The sequence below is a fragment of the Sphaeramia orbicularis genome, chromosome 1 (assembly GCF_902148855.1).
Source record: "Sphaeramia orbicularis chromosome 1, fSphaOr1.1, whole genome shotgun sequence".
NCBI classification, from domain to species: domain Eukaryota; kingdom Metazoa; phylum Chordata; class Actinopteri; order Kurtiformes; family Apogonidae; genus Sphaeramia; species Sphaeramia orbicularis.
This window is the reverse complement of record NC_043957.1, coordinates 56,133,202-56,160,277: the sequence shown is the minus strand read 5'-3', so window position 1 is coordinate 56,160,277 and position 27,076 is coordinate 56,133,202. Positions and strand designations below refer to the sequence as shown.

The window sequence follows — 27,076 nt, the reverse complement described above, 5'->3', positions numbered from 1 at the left end:
TTTGTAGATGTAAACATTATTATAATATAAATTTCCGTTTTTCGCTGTTATTATTTTACTGGTCCGACCCACATGAGATCATATTAGGGGGAATGTGGCCCCTGAACTAAAATGAGTTTGACACCTCTGGTCTAACACATCGCTCTAAAACCTCTCACAGTTGTTCATTTGAGGTGAGATCTGGTAACTGTGAATACAACAGCATATGATTCAGATCATTTTCATACTCAGCAAACCACTCAACAGTTGGTAGCAGTTGGTGCCTAATGGATGAGGGAATTTTCATCCTGGAAGAGACCAATCCAATTAGACTTTTCCTTCATCACCTTCTGGATTGGCTTGAACTGGCTGGTATGAAAACAGTTAGCTATTTATCTTAACATGCACTAGGTTACTGATGATCCACTTTAGGGCTACGTTTAGATGCATAAGAGAAATGTAAACATATGCATGTATTAGATGTTATATCAAAGGGAAAAGAAAGTTTCTGTTTAACATGAGGCTGAAACTCAACCTAAACTACATCAGTTTAAACATAGCTCACATGTAACTCTACCACCATTGTTGGGTTATGGTTCCATGAAAAGAATGGATGTTAAAAAGTTAACAGTACATTCATTTAGATCTGCTTTATCTTGTGCTTCACAGACAAATTGGTGGATTTGCATGTTCTCAGTCCTACATATATGTCTGTTTTGAGTGATAAAAATGTCACTGCAAAACCATGAGCCACTTCTAACTCATGGGAGCACTAAATAAGTGTAATATTCAGCAGTGAGAAACTTGTGTGAGAAACACATGGTGCAGAGCGAAGTTCTCTCCTTTGATGTCGTCAACATGCAGTGAAAACCACAGCCCCAAAAGCAGACATGTGACCTTCTAGATAATAGGACTTTTTTTCTGCAGTCTTTAATTGGTAAGTGTTTTTCAGAGCAGTAAAGCTTCTCTCAACAAGGAGCAGTCTGCGTGATGAGGGCAAAATGGATTACTTTTATTTTTTACACCTTTATACAGATAACAAGAAAACAGAGACAACTGAAAAACAATGAAAATCTTTAAGTTTTGCTACTTTGTTAAACATCTGAAAGTGATTCTACTTAAAAAGCAACAACAGCAGGAGTTATTATGTACAAATGTAGCAAAAAGAAATAGAATCACTCCTCCTCAAACACTTTATGGGATACTTTTTCAGATGGATTCAATATGACTGATACCACTTCAGGATGACTAAACCACCTCTACTCTCTCTCTCTCTCTCTCTCTCTCTCTCTCTCTCTCTCTCTCTCTCTCTCTCTCTCTCTCTCTCTTTCTCTCACACACATGCGCACACACACACACACACACACACACACACACACACACACACACACACACACACACACTACACTCTAACATGTACTCAAATACACAAAAGATAGAGCTGCTACTTCATGCTTTCATTTGTAATACTACCAGCTACTTAGATGAGTAAGTTTTTCTGTCTGATATGTGTATGTGCATGAATGAAAGCTACTTCAGTTCTAGGCGGTGCTCACCGCGGGCTATGTGGGACGAGAACTCGTAACGGTCCCGGCTGCGGTGGCCACACACGTTGCACTCGAGTGGGTCGCGAAAGCCGTGGCATCCCATGTGAATGGTGAACATGACATAGTCCAGAAAGATGACCCTGCAGTGACCACAGGGGTACACCGCCCCAAGTGGGCCCCCCGCCTCCCCATCTGCCCGTACCACCCGCAAAGCCTCCAGCGGTGACAAAGGAACTGGCTGGGCGTGTGGGTGAGGGACACCGTTCTGGTGGTTCAGTCCCCCCAACAGGTGCCCTAAGCTGTACATGACGGGCTGAGAGACATCAGTGTGGAAAGAGTCGATGCTGAGGGGGGGCTGGGCACTGGGAGGGAGGCCCAACACTGACATGCCCATTTTGTGGCCGTTGGTGAGGCCCAGAGGGCTGAGGTCATTGCGGGTTAATGGGATCGGGTACGGCCTGTGGGAGGGCAACGGGTCACCATCAGGACATGCAAGGATTGACTGCTGTTGGATATGAGCATCCGGTCCCGGAGAACTTGGAGGGTCCTGGATGTCTGGTCGGGGAACCAACTCCCTGTTAAAGCTCAGGTCCAAGCAGACACCATTGTCGCCTAGACCAGAAGAAAAAAATCACTCAGGATTCTGCAGGAGTAGGTGTCATGTACTCCACACCACAACAGTATAGTGGCAGATAAATATTACAGACAGCAGCTAAAGTAGTTACTGCTTACAGATGGAAAAAGATTGAATAAAGATGGCTACTGGAGTTTTAGGGGTCTTACTTTTGTTTTGAGAAGAGCTGAAAGACAAAAATCTATATCCTCAGGGCAAAAAAAAAAACCCAAAAACCACAGTGAACTGGAACACACCAGGTCTAAGAGACAAAGAAGCTTTAAAGCATCTGAACATCCTGAGGCAGCAGTGTTTAAAAGCATGAGGGGACAGAGGGCTGAAAGGAAGCCGACGACACAGATGAAGGCCTCTGAGTGCAGCTGCACCGACAAGTACAGATAGAAAAGCACCTGCTCACGTTTCTCGCTCCCGCCTGTTTTCTCTGTCTGTGGTTGAGACATTACTTCTCTTTTCCCCTGTGGTTGTCATATTGAAAGATCTCACTTCATTTGTCAACTTGATAGAGACGTAGGAGTTACGATACACCCTCTTTTGTGAGCAGCTTGAGGATTGATTGCGAAACTACAACCCAGTGTTACTAAGGCCTAACCAGAAAGCTGAGAGCAAACTATTGAAAACCATTGTGTGTGAGTACACCCATAAAGTTTGGGAAATTGCTGTGCAAAGTCAGCCATTTACTGAAACCGCTGTCTTTTGATCGTTTCTCACTCAGGGTTACTTATCTGAATTCAAATCAAAACATCCAAAGTGAGAAATTATTCTGAAAAGATTTAAATATGTGTTTCCCTTCTTTGCATGTATGCATTTAATTTACTCATGCATGGTTACCAATACCCACCTATGACATAGTTCAAGAAGACTGTTTAGGACAGCGGAAACCTCTGTGGTGAGTGCAGACATGAGGCAGGTGTATTGCCTCCAAATTCCTGTTTGGCAAGAGATGGAGGCCAGCAAAACAGACAGACGAGTAGCTCAGACAGACAACTTGAAATACTTCGCAAAACAGCAAAAAGCATAACAGATGAATACATTTCAGAAAGATGGCAGCACCATAAAACTGAGAAGCTTTATAACGAAAGTAATATTTTAGAAGACATCAATCAAACTCAAACAGATTTCTTGTCAAATACGATGCTGAAAAAAAAAGTGTGTGTCAGTGCCCACAGTTTTTTTTTTTTGTGTTTGTGTTACGAGCTCTTACCAGTAAACTTCTGTGGCATTGAACTCTTCCGTTTGGCGACATTGCTGGCAAGCCTGTCGAGCAGCAGAGCACGCTCAGTGCCCATCTGATTTCTAGATGTGTGGTTGTCCTCTGCACGCAAGTGAAAGAGTGATAAGATAAAAAGAGAAAGAGTGAGAGGCGCTGAAGACACATGCCCCTTTACAATCATGTAGCTTCACAAACACTGAGCTGTCCACTTGTACTCACCTACAGCTTAGACAAAGTCACAATGGGAAGAACCAGATATTAATTTGAGATCAGAGGTTCCTTTGACCTCACTTCCTGGTGCTTTGTTATTTCACCAGTGCAGGAGAGGAGACCACAGGTTGAGGATGTACTTCCTCACCACTACGGCACTATCAGGCATAAACTTACGACATTTGGTGACCACAGAATCTATGTCTGTTGCCTTTGTGTTGTAACTCTGTGACTGCCCTATGAATATGTGAAGGCAGTTTTCAGGGGGCGGTTATAGACATAGAGGGTATTTGTTTGCGCTGGATTGCAGGGCTGACACATTTGACCTGCATATTTGGCTTCCCCTTTGCTGCCACAGACATGAGAAGTGCATTTCAGTGTGCTGTTCCTCCACGCCACAGTGGCTGTAACCTATTTTGCTCTTATGATGGGGCAACAGCCATAAGTTCATTAATTTAATGAGGCTCTAAAAACAAGATCTGTAAGCTGCGACAGCTTTATTTATGTGTGTGCTGCGAACGTATAAATGTGTTTACGTAGACTGCAGTGGTGTGATTACTTTCACAGCTGTATATGTGAACTAAATAATGGAGGCTGCATCTGGGTGTCATGTTGAGGTTTCGATTATACGTATTGTTGAAATGAGTGTTAAGACATAGTTGAGTGTGCGCCGGCTGCTCACCTCTGTCAGCGGCACCTTTGCTCTGAATGTACACATGGCATCTCTCTCTGTGCTCTTCAAGGGAGCTTCGCTGCTTGTAGCTGCGACTGCAGTGGTTGCACTTGAAGGGCTTCTCTACTGTGAGGAGGAGTTTCAGTTAAACATCAACACATGAAACATCATTTGACAACATCTACAATGAGCAGTATTTCCATCATTATTTGGCTTCACACAGTTTTGGAAGGTAACAGGTTACCTTTAGCCAAGTCATACAGGTTTATACTTCCACTGCATTAGATTTCAGAGGAAGATATTGTCATTTTTTTCTCCACTATTTCTCCACTGCATATGTCTGGTAGCTTTAGGGTTACACTGGACAATGCGTCGTCACAAAGTTGAAAGCAGATTTGTCTTTCTGAGCTCATGAAAACAGATCTGTGGTTCTACAGCAGTGCTTTAATGTAAGGGTGTCAAACACAAGGCCCGTGGTCTTCCAAAGGGTCCAGTCTGAAAGAATTTGTGAAATGCAAAAAATACGCTGAAGATATTAACAGTCAAGGTTGTTAAAATCATATTAGTTCAGGGGCCACATGCAGCCCAAGTTCATCTAAGCAGGTCAGCAGACCAGTAATATGCAAGCAAAGGAACCTATAAATAATGTCAAATCTGAGTTTTTCTCTTTGTTTTTAGTGTAAAAAAAAAGGAAAATGGCATGAAAATGTTCATATTTATAAACCATCCTTTCACAAAAAAATTGAATAACCTGAACAAATGTGAAGACGATGAAATGTCTTAACAGAAGTAACTGCAATTTTGTAGACATTCTGTCTGTTATTAAATGTGTTGTGCATTTGTAAATCAACTGGGATCTGTAAGCTATAATGCACATGTAGTGTATGTGTAGAAGACCAAATTAATGAAACGTTGGTCCTTCCAAATGCTAATAAAGACAATGCTGATGGTCCAAAATTATGTGATGTAATAGTTTTTTCCCTGGAAAAAAACAAAACAAAAAAACAAACAGACCATTGTCCCTGTATCTCACCAGCATGTTCTATCAAGACTCAATAACAAGTTGAATTTGCAAGGTTGTCAGGTTCTGCTGCTACGCTAGAGTCCTGTGGTCTGGATGCAGGAGCTCAGTAGTGCAGAAGTGGGTGGTACTTTCACTGGACGAGAACTTAACGAATTAAATGAAAGTCTATGTATGACTTCCTATCAGTGCTCTATAGGAACTACACTGATATCTATAAATATGTCCAAAGGATGCTACATAAAAAACTGGAAATCAATCCAACCAGTAGTTTCATTAGAGAAGATGTTTGAACAAATTATTGAGGAGGATGACGAAAACGACAACAAAAATGAAGACGACGCGGATGAGGAAGACGACAATGTCACCAGACGCACTGCCTTCACAACAGCTTATGGCCAACCAGTCCATTCTGGTCATTACTCTGGTCCTAAACATAATGTCACTGCACTTAAATGTCATTTGGAACCTTTGTTGTACTGAACATTACAGTTCATTTTTGCATGTTATAGTTTATCCAGTTTTATTTTATTTTTTTTATCCAGGTCTGTATTTATACTTCTAATTTAATATATATTGTGTGTTTGCTCTTGCACTCTATTTTTCTATTTTTTACTGTTTGTCATGCTACTTCTGCACTGTAATTTCCCAGTTTGGGATCAATAAAGTACATCTATCTATCTATCTATCTATCTATCTATCTATCTATCTATCTATCTATCTATCTATCTATCTATCTATCTATCTATCTATCTATCTATCTATCTATCTATCTATCTATCTATCTATCTATCTATCTATCTATCTATCTATCTATCTATCTATCTATCTATCTATCTATCTATCTATCCAGCTTAAACTCAGGAGCAGTGTTGGGGAGACTTAAACTACATATAGTTGAACTACGTAGTTAAACTACATTTTACATATTAAATAAGTTATACTTCCTCCCACCCCTTTTCAAATGTGCAAATGAAGTCATACTTTGTTTTCATGCATATATATAGGTCTTGTTTTTTGTTTATTTTTGTTTTCTTATAATCTGTTTCATTTATAAGGACTAAGTATGGGATTACTTTGTTTCGTTGCATATTTGAAGTAAACTAAACTAAACTAAACTAAACTAAACTAAACTAAACTAAACTAAACTAAACTAAAAACTAAACATTCATTTTTTGTGCTGCCTCAGTTAGTTCAAGTACATTTTGGGTAATTTTTGTAGTTTATCTATTCAACTTGCACACTACAAGTTTTTGTTTTTAGATGTATTTTTTGTACTATAAATTGTATTTCACCATTGAACACAGACAGTCCCCTTTTCTTTCATCCTGAATTGCTTTGAGGGCATGATCATGTCATGACATGACAGCCAACACTGCCAGTGATTGGCTTGGCCTGGCAGCACTCGAATGCTTCACTGATGTGTGATCATTACTAACGTCACGTAGTCGTCACCACTGTGGACAACCCTCCCAGCAGCGCCACCCCCGATAACAACGTGCTGCCCCAACCATGGCCATGTTTTGTGTCATATACACCACATGTACAGTCCATTCTCAGTTTAACGCTGAAAATAAAAAGTGGTAGGTAAAACTACTTTTTCCAGCCGTAGTTTTACAAACTCTCCGGGGGTAGAAATGTAGTTTGTTTGAACTACTGCCATGCTGAACTACTTGTAGATCACTGCTTAGGAGTAATGCATTAACCCAAACAGCAGTTCCCTGAATGAAAAGGGAAACCCACCTGATATAAGTCACAAAAGGACGGTTAGCTCATGATACTTAAAGCAGCGTATGACTTTCATCACAAATTTCTTTTCAAATTTGTAAAACCCAAGTGATAGTCTAATTATCACCAATCCATTCGTCTTTCTGTGCTTACACATGAATCACTTCCCTCATGGTGAACAGCTTTGAAGATGACTCCATCATAAACACAGTTTGCTTGTTTACATAATAGGGATGTAACGATTACTGGTATAATGATTAACCGTTGTAAAATTCTCGATGGTTAGTATTACCGTTTAATTCTAATTATCATGATAACCGTGTTTGATTACTGCACTTTGAGAACTCACGGTACTGCTCAATTCCTGGAGAAGCAGCAGAATTCCAGGCACGCATGCCAGTTTGCATCTATCTATCTCTGAAAAAGCAACTAAAAACTCAAACTTGATATGGAAAATGGTCAGACAGAGGCCATAAGGTGCCATCTTTAATGCACATTTGTATCTTTGATGTTTACATGTTAATATTTGAATGTTTCTGCCAACAGGAAGTACATTGTGCCTATTTTATTTTTCAAAATACAACTTGGTTAAATTATTTCAGTGTATGTATCAGTACTTTTTGAACATTTTGAGCACATTTCAACAAAACCGCGATAATAATGATAACCGTGATAATTTTGGTCACAATAACCGTGATATGAAATTTTCCTATCGTTACATCCCTATTACATAACAAACCCAAACGTCACTCGGGCCTTTTCAGAAAATTTGTCATTATGCGTTGTAGGAATGACAATGGTTTCTCACAGATTCGGCAAGAAAACGAGCCAGATCGCTACAACGTAAAATTGCACAGTCCACCAGAGTCGTTTTAAAGGACGAGTCTAGTTGGTGATCGGAGGTAAAGGTGGCGTTTGGGTTCAGCACTCATGAAGATACAATGAAATAGCTGCTGTGTGGAATTCCTATTCCCACAATGCACTTTGTGATAAAATTTCCGAGAAGGCTTGAGTGATGTTTTGGTTTGTTATGTAAACAAGCGGACTGTGTTTATGATGGAGTCATCTTCACAGCTGTTCACCATGAGGGAAATGGTTCAGGTGTGTAAGCACGGAAAGACTAATGGATTAGTGATAATTAGACTATTGTTTTTTGTTTATTTTTTTAAATTCACTTTTAATTTTGTTTTAGAGAAAACTGTAATACAAATACTTACACTAACAAAACAATACAGAACAAACAAACAACGGGGGGGGGGGGTCCAGCCTTAGAGCAGCATCTAGTCCACATATACTGTACATCACACACATGCATCAATATACTCGTATACCCATATTATTTTTTTTCTTTTACAGTAAAGTTTGAGGATCCTTTGAAATTATACAAAGTCTGGTCTCACGGTTACAATATAAGTGAGCCACTTTGACCAATTTTCAGTAAAAATATCAGTGTTACATTTTAAATTGAATGTGATTCTCTCCATGACATACATCAGTCTACTTATTTATAGTGGGTATGTCTCTCTTCAGCTATTTTCTGGTCAGGGTCTTCTTACTTGCCACTAAGAGTAATCTCAATAACCATTTATCACTCTTAGTACACTTGAGTTCTTCTAAATCGTTGAGATACATAGCCTTAAAGTCAAAACAAATTTTAAACTTAAGAACTGCTTCCAAGACGCCATGGACACGTCTCCAAAATGGAGCCACCGAAAGACAACCCTAGAAGATATGGAAGTGGTTTGCCACCATACTTCCACAGGACCTCCAACGTGCAGTCTGGTCAGAGTACTTAGCTTTCTATGCTGGAGTACAATATCAGTGGAGTTTTACAAATTTAAAAAAAAAATTGTGATGAAAGCACTGGTCAACAACAAATGTATTGTTTCAGTTTTTTGAGCTGATTTAGGATAATTTTGGTGTGCTGAATCCAAAACTCACATTAATTTTGCTCAATCAGGTCAACTTTCTGAACTCTGCCACATATTGGCTTTTTAACATTTTTGCTTACATTTATGGGCATTTTCACATCATATGATACAAAATCCTTTCATATTTCTTGCAATAAACGAGTTCTGAAGATTTTACTTTTGCCAATTTATGATTAATGTTTTTTTAATATTACAGGTGAATGAAATGGCTTGGACTAGAAGATCTTGCAAAAATAAACCTGACGTATTCTGCTACATCTGCGGTGAATACACCATTGTACCTAACAGGAATCCTGTTAGAAAAGGATTTTTTTTCTCTTAAAACCTGTTTTGGGTGAGAACTATATAAAAAAATCAACTGATAAAGTCATAAAAATGTAATCAATTCTGTGAGAAGATCAAATTTTTCAAAATCAAATTAGCAAAAAAACCTGACCTGATTGAGAAAAACAGATGTCATTTTTGGATTTAGCGGTGCAAAATGGTCCGAATTCAGTTGAAAAAACCTAGACAACTTGCAAAAAACATTTTTTTGTAACCCAGTGAAGTCATGCGCTGCTTTAAACACTTTCATAGTGTGCTTTAATAGACTTCAACAGGATTTTGAATGCAGAGCTGTGGAGTATTTTAGGAGTATGTGTTATTCTCAGATCCTTCACTTCACTAAACATAATTCTATCACCACTGTTTTCATATAAATTCCTCTAAAATTCATGATGCGCACGTTCACAGTCGGTGTAGACGGCGCTCAGATAAAACACGTGAACTGAAAGTGAACAGCTAAGTTTCCAACAGGTGGATGAGTAAGGTATCATATGTTATGTGTGTAAAGGTTTGCTTGGCAGGGTGTTACTGGAAAAGTCATGCAGCCTCAGCAGAGCGCACAGGTACTGGTTTAAAAGCAACTGTCTTCAAAGAGCGAGAAGTCAACCAACATTCTACTGTAGACAGGTGCAGTACAGTATCAGTGCGTATCACAGTTTCGTGTGACTGAATGAGCCTGGATGTGGCTGCTTGGTACCAGAATGGGTGCGCAGGTGGCCGCTCAGAGCATCGCGTCGACGGCAGGCGTAGCTGCACATGGGGCATTTGAAAGGCTTCTCCCCGGAGTGCAGTTTGATGTGGCGAAGCAGGTTTCCCTTCTGGGTGAATGAGGCCCCACACTGGGTGCAGTGGAATGGCCTTTCACCTGAGCGACACACAAACACAGGAATGTTGCTGCATGAAACACAGTTCTTTTTAGGAGAACATTATATACATGCTTTTAATTTTCTGCAACTTTATACTTCTACTCCACAGGCTCAGAGGCAAATATTGCACCTTTCACTTCACTACAGTTTGTGGATAGCTTGGTTGTTTCACACTTTTTTTTTTTCTTTTTTTTTAATTGATTTATTTCGAATATGGAAATGACACAAGCTTCCTGATTGCTACTAACTGACTTCTCTGCACAACATAATATAGAAATGAAAATTCAAGGAAGCATAAAATAATGATACACAAAAGAAAAAAGAGTCATATTCCAAAAGGAGTTAGAAGAAGCATAGCTTATTAGCTCTCACCCCTCTGTCTAAACCAACAGTATGTACATACAGGGTGGGGAAGCAAAATGTACAATGAACATTTAGTTGTTTTTTCTCAGCAGGCACTACGTCACTTGTTTTGAAACCAAACATATATTGATGTCATAATCATACCTAACACTATTATCCATACCTTTTCACAAACTTTTGCTCATATGAGTAATCAGGAAAGCAAACGTCAAAGAGTGTGTGATTTGCTGAATGCACTCGTCACACCAAAGGAGATTTCAAAAATAGTTGGAGTGTCCATAAAGACTGTTTATAATGTAAAGAAGAGAATGACTATGAGCAAAACTATTACCAGAAAGTCTGGAAGATACTATTAAAAAAGAATGGGAGAAGCTGTCACCTGAATATTTGAGGAACACTTGTGCAAGTTTCAGGAAGTGTGTGAAGGCAGTTATTGAGAAAGAAGGAGGACACATAGAATAAAAACATTTTCTATTATGTACGTTTTCTTGTGGTAAATAAATTCTCATGACTTTCAATAAACTAATTGGTCATACACTGTCTTTCCATCCCTGCCTCAAAATATTGTACATTTTGCTTCCCCACCCTGTACATACATACATACAAACACCTTTATACGTACACATTTATCTATATACATACATGCATACATACATACACGTATATACATACATATATACACCTATATACATACACATTTATATACATACATACATACATACATATTTATCTACATACATACATACATACATACATACACATTTATCTATATACATACATACGTACATACATACATACATACATACACCTATATACATACACATTTATCTACATACATACATACATACACTTATATACATACACATTTATCTACATACATACATACATACATACATACATACATACACCTATATACATACACATTTATCCACATACATACATACATACATACATACATACATGTATATACATACATACATACATACATACATACATACATACATACATACATACATACATACATACATGTATATACATACATACATACATACATACATACATACATACACGTATATACATACATACATACATACATACATACATACATACATACATACATACATACATACATACACGTATATACATACATACATACATACATACATACATACACGTATATACATACATACATACATACATACATACATACATACATACATACATACATACATACATACACGTATATACATACATACATACATACATACATACATACATACACGTATATACATACATACATACATACATACATACATACATACATACATACATACATACATACATACATACACGTATATACATACATACATACATACATACATACATGTACACATGCATACATATACACATATACACATCCACATCATATACATATACATACACCTTTTTTCATGCCAAAGTGACTTTTTGAATGTCTGTGATAAACCTGAGGATAAATGTTTCTTTACTGTTCTTTCTTAAACTGAATACACTCTTAAAAGCCCCCTTTGGATTTGCTGAAAAATGCATCGTAACAAAACTGAACACAGGCCTGACTGTCTGAACTTTTTTTTTTTTTTTTTTTTTTAAATGTCGGAGATAAGTGGTTCTTAAAGGACAGTGAACACTCAAATGTATGGATTGCTGTATTTTTTCATTCCAAAACACTTGGCTGTTCTTTTTTTATTTTTATTTTGCAAATGATATACTGCAGCAGTAAGTCACCACATACATTCTATTAAGAGGCTGATTTCACAGTTCAGTTCAAAATTACTGCTGTGGAGTGTTTTGTCAAAGAGGGGCAGAAAATGTAAGCCTGCTCTTCTTTCTGCTCCTTTTCATTCACAATGTGGTCACTTTGCTGACATGCAAAAGCAGATTTTCTTTTTATCTTATGAAATGAATGAATAAAGAAATAAAATACAAATAACTTACAAAGTTGTTCACATGAGCTCACTTTAAAGACGAACGGCAAAAAAAAAGAAGTAACAAACGCATGCACACAGCTGGAAAATGAATAGATACAAGAAATACATACATAAAATACATAATGAACAGACCCTAACAGGGACCATTTTACTGCACAATAAAACATTTGAAGTGCATTTGACTGATAACACCTTGCAGTCGAGTATTCTCAGTGTATATGAATTAGGATCTCAGCTCTTGTTCCACCACCAGTTGTTGCACAGTTGAGCTCATTTGACCAATTGCAGTGTTAAGTTTATGGTATTGTCAATATTTTCATTCAAATCAATACCAGAGCCTTCACAAATGCCTTTTTCCCCAGCTTTCAGTCGTTCAGTTTACAGAGTTAGGTTGTTCCTGATATGGCGGCAGCAGGCGTAAAAACGTAGAATCATTCAGCATGTTTAAAAAGGGAACAACATGACATCCACTTTGATTAGCAGAAACCTAGAAACTATTTTCTCACAGCTCACCACCACACAAACACCAAACATACAGTTTATGAAGCAGTTCAGAAGAGCTCAACCTGAACCTTCAAGTTCCCAAGTCGAAGACAAGTCATGAGTTCCATCTGAAGGCGGCAGGACTCTGCTGTTCACTCCTTCACATCAGTAATACACAGACTAAAATAATATCAATAATAATAATGTTCTACTACTAAAATCTATAAGCACTATTGATTTTCTCAAACTCAATATGACTGGGCCAGAGGAAAATGAGTTGGTAACACATTCTAGTGAAGTAAATATATGACTTGTTTGGTAGTGTTTTTATTCTGCAGTGCTTGTCATAGTACAGACCAAGGTTCTAATAGTTTTGGATTTTTCATTCTAGTTTAGTTTTATTTAGTTTGGACTTTTTTTTCTCTAATTCAGTTAGTTTTAATTAGTTTTTAGAGCAGGTTTGCTAGTTTTGATTAGTTTTCGTTATTTTCTAAATGCTTAGTTTTAGTTTCTTTATATCTTTTCTCTTCTTCACCGTCGTATTCAAATAAATCCCAGACAGGACTCTGCTGCTTTTTCCCAACTTCAGTCTTCATGTTTCCAGGTAGAGTGGGGACCAGAAGACGACTACAAATGACAAGTGACGAGAAGTGACGAACCTTTAAATATCATCTGGTGCCAGCAGCTAAAATTGCTTGAGGGAGATAATTTGATTTCATATCAATTCGACTTTGACAAAGATGAAAACGAAGGGAATTTTATCCAGAATTTTTATAGGTTTTCGTTAGTTTTGGAAGCACACAATACAGTTTCAGTCAGTTAGCGTTTTTTTTTTTTTTCTTTTAATTACAGTTTTTATTTATTTCAGTTCACGAAATGATTTACAGTTCTAGTTTTCGTCATTTCCTTAGTTTTAGTTAACGATAATAACCTTGTTGGTAACACATTCTAGTGAAGTAAATATATGACACGTTTGGTAGTGTTTTTATTCTGCAGTGCTTGTCATAGTATAGACTAATGGAAGTACAATAATGTATGTCAACTCTCCCTCAGCCCATTTAAATACAGAGGCTGTGACCTGGATTCTCAGGTTGTGTTCATCTGTTTTCTGTGAAACAGAAAGCTGACCAAAATAGGTAAGTGAACAGCCCCCTGCCACTATTACCACTCCAACCCTTTTGAGTCTGCGTGGTCACAGAAAACAGTCAGTTAGACTTAAGTACAACTGAGCATATGGACCCTAATGAAATATTTAAACTAATAACACCTATTTAAACTATTAGAGCACTTACATTGACTTGTTCCTTCATTAATTAATTTATTATTTCTACTCCGTCCAGCATTTATCTGTTACTTTTAGCCACACATATTTAGTTAATTACATGTAGATTATAGATCTGACGATTAGTCGATTAATTGACTCGAATCAACTAAAAAAAAATATTCAGTTGCAATTTTCCTGAACCAAAACATTGGTTCTTTAAATTTGCTGCCACTAAACATTGGTTCCACTGTTGTGTTTCACATGTACATTTATTGTGATGCACATGACCCCAGGGTCAGCATAAAGTTATATGTTAGTTCCATCTTAAGTTAAGTTGGACCCAAATGTGTTGAAGACTGCAGTACACATGTTGTTTGTAGATGCCATTGGACTGGTTTGTTGTCGTTTATATCTATAGATATTTTTATATATATACTTCAATACTGTTGTTGTTATTTCAATGTAGATTTTTTTTTTTAAATATATGCTTTTACTTTTGGGTCTGGTCAAGGGGAGGTATACATGTGTGGTAAAACATTTAAACTGTCCCCAAAGATCCTATTATGGCTCATTTTTCATTTTTCTTTTTTGGTTTTAAAAAATTCCTGTTGACAAAAAAGTTACACCCATATGAAAACGGGCATGTTTAATTCTTGAAAGCACATCTCGGAATTGTAATTTTCTCATTTTTCTTAAAAAATATTGTAAAAATTTGAAAAATTTAATATATGAAGTTCTATTTCCCAGATTTTACTTTTTATTACGTGTATCCAACATACTGTGTTGAGATTTTTATACTATCTTTTCCAAAAAGATGCATGTAAAGTTTGGGGTGTGGAGATTTTAGGCATTTGATCCGTTACCATGACATTAGTGTTTTTATTTATTTATTTATTTATTTATTTTTAAATGGTTTTATTTGGAACTGGATAATGAAAATTACAGAATGTAAACATATTCATACCTACTTTAAGGTACCTTATACATTTTTTTTTTTAATAAACTATGGATAAGTATGTGAACTTTGCATGTCTTTTTCTTTGATCCATTACCGAAGACTATCTTACACGCACTAAATATTGTAATAACCCATCCTGAGCACATGGGTACTTAACATTTAAACTCACCACGTGCACACAAACATGAAATAACATCAACTTATGTATTGCTGAAGAGCAGGGTGTGTCAGAATTAGAAAAATCTACTCCCTTTTTAGAATTTCTTAGGTATATGTAATGAAAAAACATTGGGTGCATGTCCAACAGAAATTTTGGTTCAAGTGAATTATCTAGAATTTTTTTATCCAGTTTTCTTAAAAATGTCCACACAAGAATACCTATATAATTTATTCTGCGATATCATTTCATGGCTTTTTCGGTACCGACAGAAAGTAGTGGTTTCATTCTCCTGCCATGCAGAGTGGCGGCTTCCTCACACTCCTACCAAATGAGGTAGAGAATTGGGTCGAGGCTTCTATGTCTGAATTTATCTGATGGACTGAGTGTTTTCTCCTGAAGATATGATCTGTGAGTTTTAAGTTTGAGCAGAATGCACAAAATGTAATCGCTTGTTAACAATGTATGATAAAAGAATAATATCAAGGTTCTCAATTTACTTATATACAGTCACTTGTTCCTTATATTAACTATGTTGTATATCATAAAGTTTTAATTGGAAACTTATTTGTTTCTTCAAACTAAATAGTCTGTGCTTTTGAGACTATAGTCTGTTTGGATCCATTACTCTGTGGGCAGTTTGATCTGTTACTTTCTTTTGCCCTGAATGAAATTTTAATTATGGCACATTTTTGCTACAACAGTAACGGATGATACAGAAACACATATTAGTTAACATATTCAATTGTATTTTATGTGAAGTTTTGTCAGGAACAGGGCATTTTAGCTGTTTGCATAACTAAAAAAAAAATGTTCTTTTTTTAAATTTTTTTTTATTACCATTACCAGGCTTATGTTGCCACAAAAACATCATTTAAGTAAGTCATCATTCTTGCCATATCAAAGTACTTATAAATACCTAGTAAATTATGTTTTAAAAGTTACTTTAGGTTCTTCAGTTGAAACAGTATACCCATTTGAACTGCAAATTTTTTGATCCGTTACTGTTTGACCCTTACGTACTTTTTGTGGTTGTTGTTTCAGCTAGTTTGGGAATTAAGGACAAGTTGTCTGTGTTTTCTGACATGTATTTTTGACATTTTTATGATTTATACAGTACCGTACTAAAGTCTTTTGTCTTTCTCTAAAGCCACCTTTAGCTTTATTGTTTGCACGGTTATGAGCAAATACATTTCTTCCCAAGTCTCTGGTAGAGTTTATACTGTCTTCCACATAAAATTTATCAAGACAGGGGGACCCCTAAATGAATCATCTACAATATTCCCAAGTCTCTTTGTTAACCCATAAAGACCCAAGCATTCACTGCAAACTGAAAGCATCTACTGATCTAAAATGCTTAATACCTGTTGATCCACTAATTCTTTCAAAGCATGTAAATAATTCAGGTAAACTGCATTTTATCCTCTTTTCATGGTCATAAGATTTAACACATTTGGACGTTCAGAGGCTCCGCAGTGAACGTGGAAACACCATCATCTTCTACAACATTGATTCACCAGTGGAGTTGGATCAATGACAGCGGATGGAGACACTTGGTTAATGTTCAGTTAATGGTATATTTTGATGAAAAACTAACATTTTCTTCAGCTTTCTCTGGTTTTTATATAATATCCCTCAACTTTACTTTGAGCTTTTATGAACATCTACACGATCAGTGAATTAAATGTAGGAAAATACCTGGTTTTCACTGAAAAATGCCAAAATGCAGAGGACAACATTATAATAAATGGTGATAAATAACTTGGGAAAGACCAAGAAATCATTTGGAAGTTATAACAAAAATAATTGTGGGTCTTCAAGGGTTAACATACAACAAGGACATACAGGAAATTTGTGCACACTGTTGAAAACACACATTAAAAATCTGAACTAAATGTCTTTTACAGGTGAAAGCCAATATTTAGTGTGACCTCTGCTCTGGCGACAAAAAGTAACCTCAAGAACAGGCAATGTTTGAAAAGTGTTGAATGAAAGCTGGTCTAAAACAACAGGAAATTAGTGCATTAAAGCTCACATTGTCTAAAGCACAGGTGTCAAACATGCGGCCCGGGGGCCAAATCCGGCCCACCAAAGGGTCCAGTCCAGCCCTTTGGATGAATTTGTGAAATGCAAAAATTACACTAAGATATTAACAATCCTTTTAGTTCAGGTTCCACATTCAGACCAATTCAAGCTCAAGTGGGCAGGACCAGTCAAATACTATCATAATAACATATAAATAATGACAACTCCAAATGTTTCTCTTTGTGAATGTAAATATTTTCATGTATTTACACTAAAACAAAGTATAATGTCGCAAAAAATTGTGAATAACCTGAAATGTCTTATTAATAATAATAATAATAATAATAATAATCTTTGTTTATATAGCACTTTTCATACATTAAGACAGTAGCACAAAGTGCTTTACATATCAGTTTAAAAATCAGTACCACCCCCCACCCGCACACACACACACACACACACACACACACACACACACACACACACACACACACACACACACACACACATATGCAAACCCACAAGCTCACGCATACTTAAAAAGACTGACTGAGCACGGGTAGACCAGAACGAAAAAGTAAAAGTAAAACAGGAGGCGCTGTCTCAGGGAGCCTTCCGCACCAGGAGGCAACCGCCGACCCCGGCAACCAGGCACCAGCAACACAGCCCCGCATCCCAACCAATGGGAGAGGGCCAACTGGGACCCCCACCCACCAGAAAGGAGCAGACCCCAGTGAAAGAAGGCGCCACAGCCACCAGAGTCCACAGCCGCCCCCCGGCATGGAGGGCTCCCTCTGATGAAACACTGGAGAATAAGAAACATTAAAAAGATATAAAAGAATTGATTAAAAGAAGCTAAATTTAAGACATATATGAAAATAATAAAAATATTAAACATTAAAATGATAAAACAGAAGCACAGGTTCAAAGAATCTTAAGATACATATATTAAATATAACTATAAACCCTTTGAGTGGATAAAACAGAGGCATTAGTTAAAAGCCAAATTAAAAATAAAAAAAAAGAGAGTCTCAAGAGAAGTACGTACAGTTTAACAATTTTCTGTCTGTTATTAAATGTTTTATGTATTTGTAGATCCACTGTGATCTGTAAGTTATAACGTACATGTGTAAATGATAAACTGAGGCAGAATATTGTTAAAATGACACTTATTTTTTCAGTTTGTTCATATTATTCACATCTTTTGAAAGGATAGTTTGTAGATGTAAACCTGCTCATAATGTAAAGTAACTTTTTTCGCTCTAAAACAGAGAGAAAAGTTTGGAGTTGACATTATTTATATATTATTTATGTATTATTATGTTATTATTTTACTGGTTCGGCCCATTTCAGATCAAACTTAGCTGAATGTGGCCCCTGAACCAAAATGAGTTTGACAGCCCTGGTCTAAACAGAAGAGTTGGAGACATGCACAGGGAGGTCACACTAAATACTTGACACTTTGGTCTTTGGTTTGAAACCTTTTGCATAAAAGTTTAGTTTTTAGTGTTGTTTACATACTTCCTGTGTTTTCTAGTTGTCTGACCAGAACAATAAACCTGATCATAATGGCCTGAGACTGTCAAACAGTATTGCATTTTTTTTAATTTTTTTTTTAAATTAAGTCTCCCCCCATGGTTACCCCAGGGCAGTCATACATTTGATGGGGAATTATTGCCTTAAAGCAATTAGGTCAGTGAAAGACAATAGAAATTGCTTACCTGAGGGCAAAATAAGCCCTGCTGGTGTAATTTGTTAGACTGACCTATATTTTACTGAGATAAAATCAAAAAGTTTCTGCACGTACAAAGTTATTTCCTGCCAGGACATGTGCGTCATATATGATGCACACTCATGCATTTTTAATCATAGTTACTCTCAGTCAAAGTTTTATTTAGTCAATACAAGGCACAGTCTGTTAGTGCTATCAGCAGATTACACAACTCTTGTGTTTGAGGTCAGGTGTTAGGCTATGTTCCTGTGCTTACCCGTGTGGCTACGCTTGTGCACCAGCAGTACGTTAATGCTGACGCAGGACAGGCCGCAGATGTCACAGCTGAGTTTGCTGGTTGGGTGGATGCGGGGGGTGGTATGGGCTCCGGGCATTATCGCTCCCTCTGCCGTGGCTGTCGCTGTGTGGGTGTCCGGCAGGTTCACATTGTCGTAACGCGAATAATCTACGAGCGACAGGTCCTGTGGTTCGTTCAGGGGGTCTCCCTCTTCATCTCCCTCCCCATCCCTGTCCTCATCTTCATCCTCCTCTGTCCTCTCCTCATCAAGTCCTTCTTCCATCCCATCCTCGCTGCCTCTTTCTCCTTCCTCTTTTGGAAAAATGTCATTTTCTTTTTCAGCCTTGATATACTGCTGGTTATCTTCCATCTCTTCTGCCTCAGTCTTTATCACACCTAAAGAAGGACGAAGCCAAGGAAGAATTGATTTGGTGGGACATCTGATGTATTTGGATATTAAGTTAAACTAAAAAAACATGATTTAACATGTAGGAGTGATACTTAGTTACTTCCAAATAAGGTACAATTTAAGCCTGATCAGACTCCACTCCTGCCAGAATGTCACTTCTGCATTTGTATTTGTAGCTGGTAGTTTGATATGAGCACTAGCACATCTCCAAAGTAAGGGGAGCTTAATTTGGGCTGAGGCGTAGTGTCACAAAGACATTCAAAAGATGTGTGCTCGAGATAAAGGCAAGGCATTTCCTCCGAATACACAGAAAGTAGAACCAGGGTACGAGAGAGAAGCAGCAGGCGCCTCACACTGACAACACTAATGCCTTATCTGCTTTTAAAAAGATTTCACATTGATTATTTATTGCCCATGTCACAGATGCAGAAAAAACGTGACATTTATTACCTCTGCCAAGGAGGTTATGTTTTTGCCAGGGTTTGTTTATTTGTTTGTTTGCATGTTTGTTAGTTAGTTAGTAAGATAACTCAAAAAGTTATGGACGGATTTTCAGGAAATTTTCAGGAAATGTTGATACTGGCATATGGAAGAAATGATTAAATTTTGATGGTGATTGGGGGGGGGGGTGACACTGATCTGCCTTGGCAGAGGTCTGCGCTCTCCAAGTGCTTTTCTAGTTTGTTTGTTTGTTTGTTGGTTAGTTAGCAACATTACTGAAAAAGTTATGGACGGATTTGGGTTAAATTTTCAGGAAATGTTGATACTAGCACAAGGAACAAATGATTCAATTTTGGTAGTGATTGGGGGGGGGGGGCTGATCTGCGTTAGCGGAGGTCTGTGCTGTCCGAGTGCTTTTCTAGTTTGATATTTGTCATGATCATTTTTTTTTTTTTTTTTTTTTTTAAACAATAAATTATGATGCTACTATTTAAACATATGGAAACTGTCCTTTAAAATGTCTTGGATTTGGTTTTTCAATACAACACCAAGTCCAAAATGTACTGCCTGAGCTGCAAGCCAGTGAAAATGTGGACAAACCCCCCACACACACACACTTCTCCACCAACTTCCAGCACATTACTTTCAGTTCACTCCAATACACTACTGTAGTTTTCATTAGTTTTCCTTTTTTTGACTTAAACCACATAAATTGACCTGTACCGTCTAGACCACAGGTGTCACACATGTGGCCCAGGGGCCAAATCCGGCCCTCCAAAGGGTCCAGTCCGGCCCTTTGGATGATCGTGTGAAATGCAAAAATTACACTGAAGATATTAACAGTCATTTGAGTTCAGGTTCCACACTCAGACCAATATGATCTAAAATGGGTTGGATCAGTGAAATACTATTGTAATAACCTATAAATACCCACAACTCCAAATTTTTCTTTTTTCAAATGTAAACATTGTCATGTACTTACACTAAAACAAAGTATGATTTCACAAAAACTGTGAATAACCTGAAATGTCTTAAGAGAAGCAAGTGCAATTTTAACAACACTATGTCTGTAAATGATCAACTGAAGCGTAATATTGTTAAGATTGCACTCATTTATTCAGTTTGTTCATGTTATTCATATTGTTTGAAAGAATAGTTTGTAGATGTAAACATTTTCGTAATTTAATTTTACTTGTTTCGCTCTAAAACATACAGAAAAGTTTGGAGTTGACATTATTTATATATTATTTTGTTATTATTTTACTGGTTCGGCCCATTTCAGATCAGATTTAGCTGAATGTGGCCCCTGAACTAAAAAGAGTTTGACAGCCCTGGTCTAGACCCCTTTCCTTCTGCATGTCAAACTTCCATGCTATATCGAATTCAAGCATAAATGATGTACCGAACCACTAAAACTGATGATGTGCATAATCTCAAGGCTTGGTTTTGCAGGACCTCTTACCTAGCCTTTGCTAAGTGTCAACCAACCCCCAGCATGTTCAGTTCCATCCAGAAACCACACTGTGGTCTTAGCGGTAACCGGTGATGAGCTGAAGAGCAGCGCCTTGTATTGTGGAAAGCGCTCAGAGGTGCTATGGAAACTTTGCACACACAGGACTGAGAGGCCCGATATAGAGTCCATAGTCTCAGAGCAGTGAACCACAGGCTGTGCATCACATGTACACAGCAGAGCTCTAGGAAGTGCACCCAGTGGGGCAGATGGGTGGCAGTCAGAAATAAGTAGGAGACCTGTCTATTATGTGTTGTTTTTCTAAAGTGACAAGTACAGAGCTAATAATAAAACCACCAGGGTTAGTGAAGACATTTCTGTATTGAAAACGACGAAACTCATATCAAATTGGATGTTGTCATGAGGAATAAAACCAAAAGTGATGTTAGCAACTCATGTGATTTAATACCATTCAAACAATGTGTAAAGCAGATAATTATGATATGATTATTTGCAAGACAGTGGTTCCCAACCTTTTTTGGCTCGTGACCCCATTTTAACATCACAAATTTCTGGCAATCCCACATATTCAAAACAGAGACTTTTTTTTTGCTAAAATTAATTTGTCTTTGATCATGTAATTGTTTGCTCTACTATGTTGCAAATAAATGTTAATTTTAGATGATATTAAGGCTATATAATGTATATTATTATGGACGGAGGCAGTAAATCCAGGTGTAGATTACTGCACAAAGTGAGAATTTGATTTTCCTTGGTCAGGATATGTACAGTCAGTCCAGCTTGGATTTACAAGGAGGACAATTAATACTGAACAAACAAGAAGTCAAACTATGAATTATGAAAGAGCTGCAGCATCTGAAACTGACCACAATGAACATTTGACAGATAAACAGAACCACAGTGCTGCAGTTTCAGCTTCACAGTTTGTCATGTCTGTTATGGATTGGGATTGTCTCTGTCAACTCACCATACATTTTTTATTATCTTTGGGTTTTTTTTTTATCAATTGCTAGAAATTTCAGGTGACCCCATTTGAATTCCAGGCGACCCTATGTGGGGTCCCGACCTCAAGGTTGAAAAACACTGGTTTAGTCTGATCATGATAAGCGCCACTGCAGAATGATAATAAAGGCATCTTTACCTACAGCCCTAGATAACTGTGCTGTGACCTTTACCATATGTATATTTTCATGGTAGCTAAATTAAATATAGTAGTGCTTACTTTTGTTTAACATTCTGTATTTCTGTACACTGTAATACCGGATAAGTTGAGTTTACTTTAAAAATTTGAGTAAACCGGTTACCTTAAAAAATTTAAGTAATGAGTAATGAAAACTTGAGTGTATTAAACTTAAATGCTTGATTTGATTGGAATTGTTATTTTAAGTACAACACACTAAATGCCAAGTTAATTTAACTTAAAATTTGTTGCAGTGCAAATGTTTCGGATAATCAATAACTTAATATCATCAGTGCATTGGACTCATTCCCAGTTGACTTAAATTAAAATCTTTTACAATATGAATCGCTTTATGAAATTATTCAACTTAATATATTGCAGAGTGGATAGAACTTCAGCAGGAAGATAGCTCAATGTAATTTGCCAGAATAGGAAGTGCTTTTATTTTGGTGAGGCACAAAAACTTCCATTAAGCACAAACTATACTAGATGAACAGTAAAGGCATAGTTCTTCCTCTGGCTCTGACTCATGGTGCAGCTCTACAAAAATACAAAAACAAACACAAAAAGGCCAATAAACACTGACATACACATTAAATTCAAATTAACACTAACAGCACAACCCCGCTGAACTCCTGCACAGAAAAAGAACACATTTTCAACAACATGCCCAATACCCACAATGCAATGCAGAGATAAAAAGGTGTGGTCATGACTAAAACTTAGTGATTTAAATCCATTCAACTTAAACTTTTTCGTACTTTCGACTATGTCTACAAATTAGCAGAATATACTGAACATTTTATAGTAATGTAATAAAACTTAAATCATTTAAGTACATTGTAATTAAAGCATTTTAGCAAATATAAAGTCTGGGCTTACAGTGTAATAAATACTGTATATCTCATTAGGTGATATGTATCTTCTTGGAGTCAAAAAGGAACTCCGAATGCAACCTTTGCAAAATAAACTGGTGATATCTGAACTGAGAAAAATGTTGCCCTCTGTGAAATGTTTTAAGCCTTATAATGTCTTTTCATGGAACCCTGAACTTGGGTTAGGGTTATAAAAGTCCAATTACATACATTAGACTTCATTTGACAGGAACATCTTCTAGCTTCTGTGTTTAGCATGTGGCTTAAACACAACCTCAGCTGCTTCAGTTTAAACACAGATCACTTGTACTGTAACACTAACCCAGTGTTTTTCAGCGTTGGGGTCGCCTGGAATTTAAACGGGGTCACCTGAAATTTCTAGTAATTGATAGAAATTTAAAAAAAAAAACCTTTCTTATGAGTTGAGAGAGACAATCACAATCCATAACAGACGTGACAAACTGAAGCTGAAACTGCAGCACTGTGGTTCTGTTTATCTGTCAAATGTTCATTGTGGTCAGTTTCAGATGCTGCAGCTCTTCCATAATTCATAGTTTGAGTTCTTGTTTGTTCAGTTTTAATTGTCCTCCTTGTAAATCCAAGCTGGACTGACTGTACATATCCTGACCAAGGAAAATAACATTCTCACTTTGTGCAGTAATCTACTCTTGGATTTACTGCCTCCGTCCATAATAATAAACATTATATAGACTAAATGTCATCTAAAATGAACGTTTATTTGCAACACAGTATAGCAAACTATTACATGATCAAAAACAAATTAATTTAAGCCAAAAGAATGTCTCTGTTTTGAATGTCTGGGGTCGCCAGAAATTTGTGATGTTAAAATGGGGTCATGAGACAGAAAAGGTTGGGAACCACTGCTCTAGCTTCTGTGTTTAACATGTGGCTTAAACACAACCTCAACGGCTTCAGTTTAAACACAGATTATTTGTAATGTAACCTTAACCCTAACTTAAGGTTTGATGAAAAGATAGGACGTTAAAAGGTTCACACCTCTACTTACATATCTCAGTTTTGACTAAAATTTGACCCTAGCCCTAAAATGGGTCACTGGTGACCTGGTGGATGTTAAGAAAATGAATAAATGCACAAATGCTCAGTCATCTAATTAAAAGTCTCAGTGCATTTATGTTGGCCGTCTTGGTATTTTTGCTGAATCGATCTCAGGCTTTGCAACGATGTCTTTCACACTTTTTCCATCCGTTCGTCAGCATAAATGGAATAAGTGGGATGACTAAAATGCAAATCATAATGGAAAGATGTCAGGGATAGTCTAACATGTGTTTGTGTTTGTATGTGTGTGGGCATGTGTTCGTGTATCCATCCCACCTTCAGCACACTGAATTCCGTTCTCATTGATCGTGTTATCCTTCCTCTCTCCTTTCTCCTCCTTCGGCTTCACATCTGCAACTTCACTGCAAATATCTGAAATTTCACACATTGTACAGGAGTTAATCAGTGTTACTTTGTGTTTTATAGAGAAAACCTGAAACTGGTCAACTATCTTTTCCTGTGCTCATTATAACTACATGTCCACTTCCAGCTTTCACTACCCCAGTGCTCTGACATTGTGCTGTGCAGGATGGTGGCAGTTGTGAGGGAAGTGTGCAGCCCAGATCATGTACAGTTTTACACCCTAGACAAGGAATCAAATACTTACCCATCCCTTTTCCCTCTTGGGAGTTAAACTCAGGATGTTTGTCTGTGTTCATGATGAAGAAATGTTCTGTTCTGTGAAGAAAAAATGCAGTACTGAATGAACAGAAGGTGTTAGCTAGGACCCAAAAACCCCCAAAACAAAACAGAAAAAAAAACAAACTACTGAGACTATTCCTTTAATGCTGCTCTATCACTGTCAGCTGTGGCACAAAGTATTTCCAGAGCACCAAAGAGACAATTTAACCGTTAAACTGTAGGTGGGTTTGTTGCACACTTTCATGATGCTAGTTTGACACCATGAGACTAATATATCTTTCTGAATGTCCTTTACTCTATTAAAAGACTTCACTGCTATTTCTACAAAGCAAGCGACGAAATAGAAGTAACACTTGCACGTCACTGTTCCAGTTGATTGGACAGCATAAAAAGAAGTTTATTTTGAAAAAAAGAAAAAAAAAAATATGGGTAAAAGCCCACGGTTGATTGCTCGACCCTGTAACTACATTTAGCCTTATGAGAACGAAATGATGTTCACTACACATGCATTTCCTGCCCGATCTGTTACACAGGAGCATGTGTAGAAGAAGTGCCTTCTACGCTGACACTCTAAAACCTGTGACCAGAGATTAAAACAAAACCAAAAAGAATTTAAAAAACCTCCAAAGCAATCCAACATAAAATTCAATTCAATGTGCACTTCTGAAAGCAGCTTTAGAAATCACAGAGCAGTTACTATTAAAGTTATTCAGATTTTGTGAAAGATGAAAATAAAAAGTAGAACTGGGAAGAAAAAAACAGGGGCAGCTTTTTGAGCTGTAACTACTTCTACCTGACACTTAAACTCATGAAAATTAGTTTAATGACAAACTTTCTCACATGGTAATAGCAGGAACTTGTCTATGTTTGAATAAATTCCAAAGGAACTTCCAAAGCAACTTCCATCTTTTGTCTAAAAGAAAGCAACAAAATTAAAACCATCATCAAATGTTCTTACCTGTTTTTCTGCTCAGCACCAGTGGAGAAGTAGTCTGACAGTAGGAGATTCCACACTCCTCCACAGGACTATCTCTGAATATGGAATATAGGCAACGTCACTACTCTGCATTTTGGAGAAATCCCTTAAAGGAACAGGAACTCTTTTTCTGCGCAGTGAAGCAACAAAGACCAGTGAATGTTCCCACAAGAAAGATACATCTGTAAAGTTTTTGGAGGAGAACTGTATACTTTTATCATTCAAACTGCCATATTTCTATACTAAACCTCAACACGTTAAGTCTACAACACTATACATTCGTGATGAAAATGAAGAAGTGGGTGTTTGATAGCAGATGATGCTGCTCATGGGGTCTTTGACAGCCTAAGGTCTCTATTAAAGGAACTATTACTCCATCTTGTGGCCAGGCATAAAGCAACTCTTCATTAGAAATGTTCTCTCTTTAATAAGTTTGTGGAAAACACATCAAGGAAAACAAAAAAACAAAAAAACAAAGCAACCCTAAGAAATATCAAAAATGGTCAAAAAAAAAAAACCTTGTTCACTGAAAAAAAAATCTGTAATTTAACAGAATTTTTATTATTCATTTTACAGATTTTAACTGTATTTTTAAGATACAGGAAAGTATCAATGAAATGACAAAAATAGACTGTGATTTTACATGTCAAATGTAA

The 27,076-nt window shown here is 37.1% G+C and overlaps 1 protein-coding gene across 1 annotated transcript; it reads right to left on the bottom strand.

Moving 5' to 3' along the window:
• Positions 1-970: 970 nt before the first annotated feature.
• On the bottom strand, positions 971-26,698 carry LOC115427996 (zinc finger protein Aiolos-like). Its single transcript, XM_030146767.1, has 8 exons — positions 26,403-26,698; positions 25,410-25,480; positions 25,079-25,174; positions 19,329-19,745; positions 9,955-10,122; positions 4,263-4,379; positions 3,362-3,472; positions 971-2,138 (listed from the first exon to the last, which is right to left on the bottom strand). The coding sequence occupies exons 2-8, from the start codon at positions 25,459-25,461 to the stop codon at positions 1,510-1,512; spliced, it is 1,590 nt and encodes a 529-aa protein (XP_030002627.1). The 5' UTR covers positions 25,462-25,480; positions 26,403-26,698; the 3' UTR covers positions 971-1,509.
• Positions 26,699-27,076: the final 378 nt, after the last annotated feature.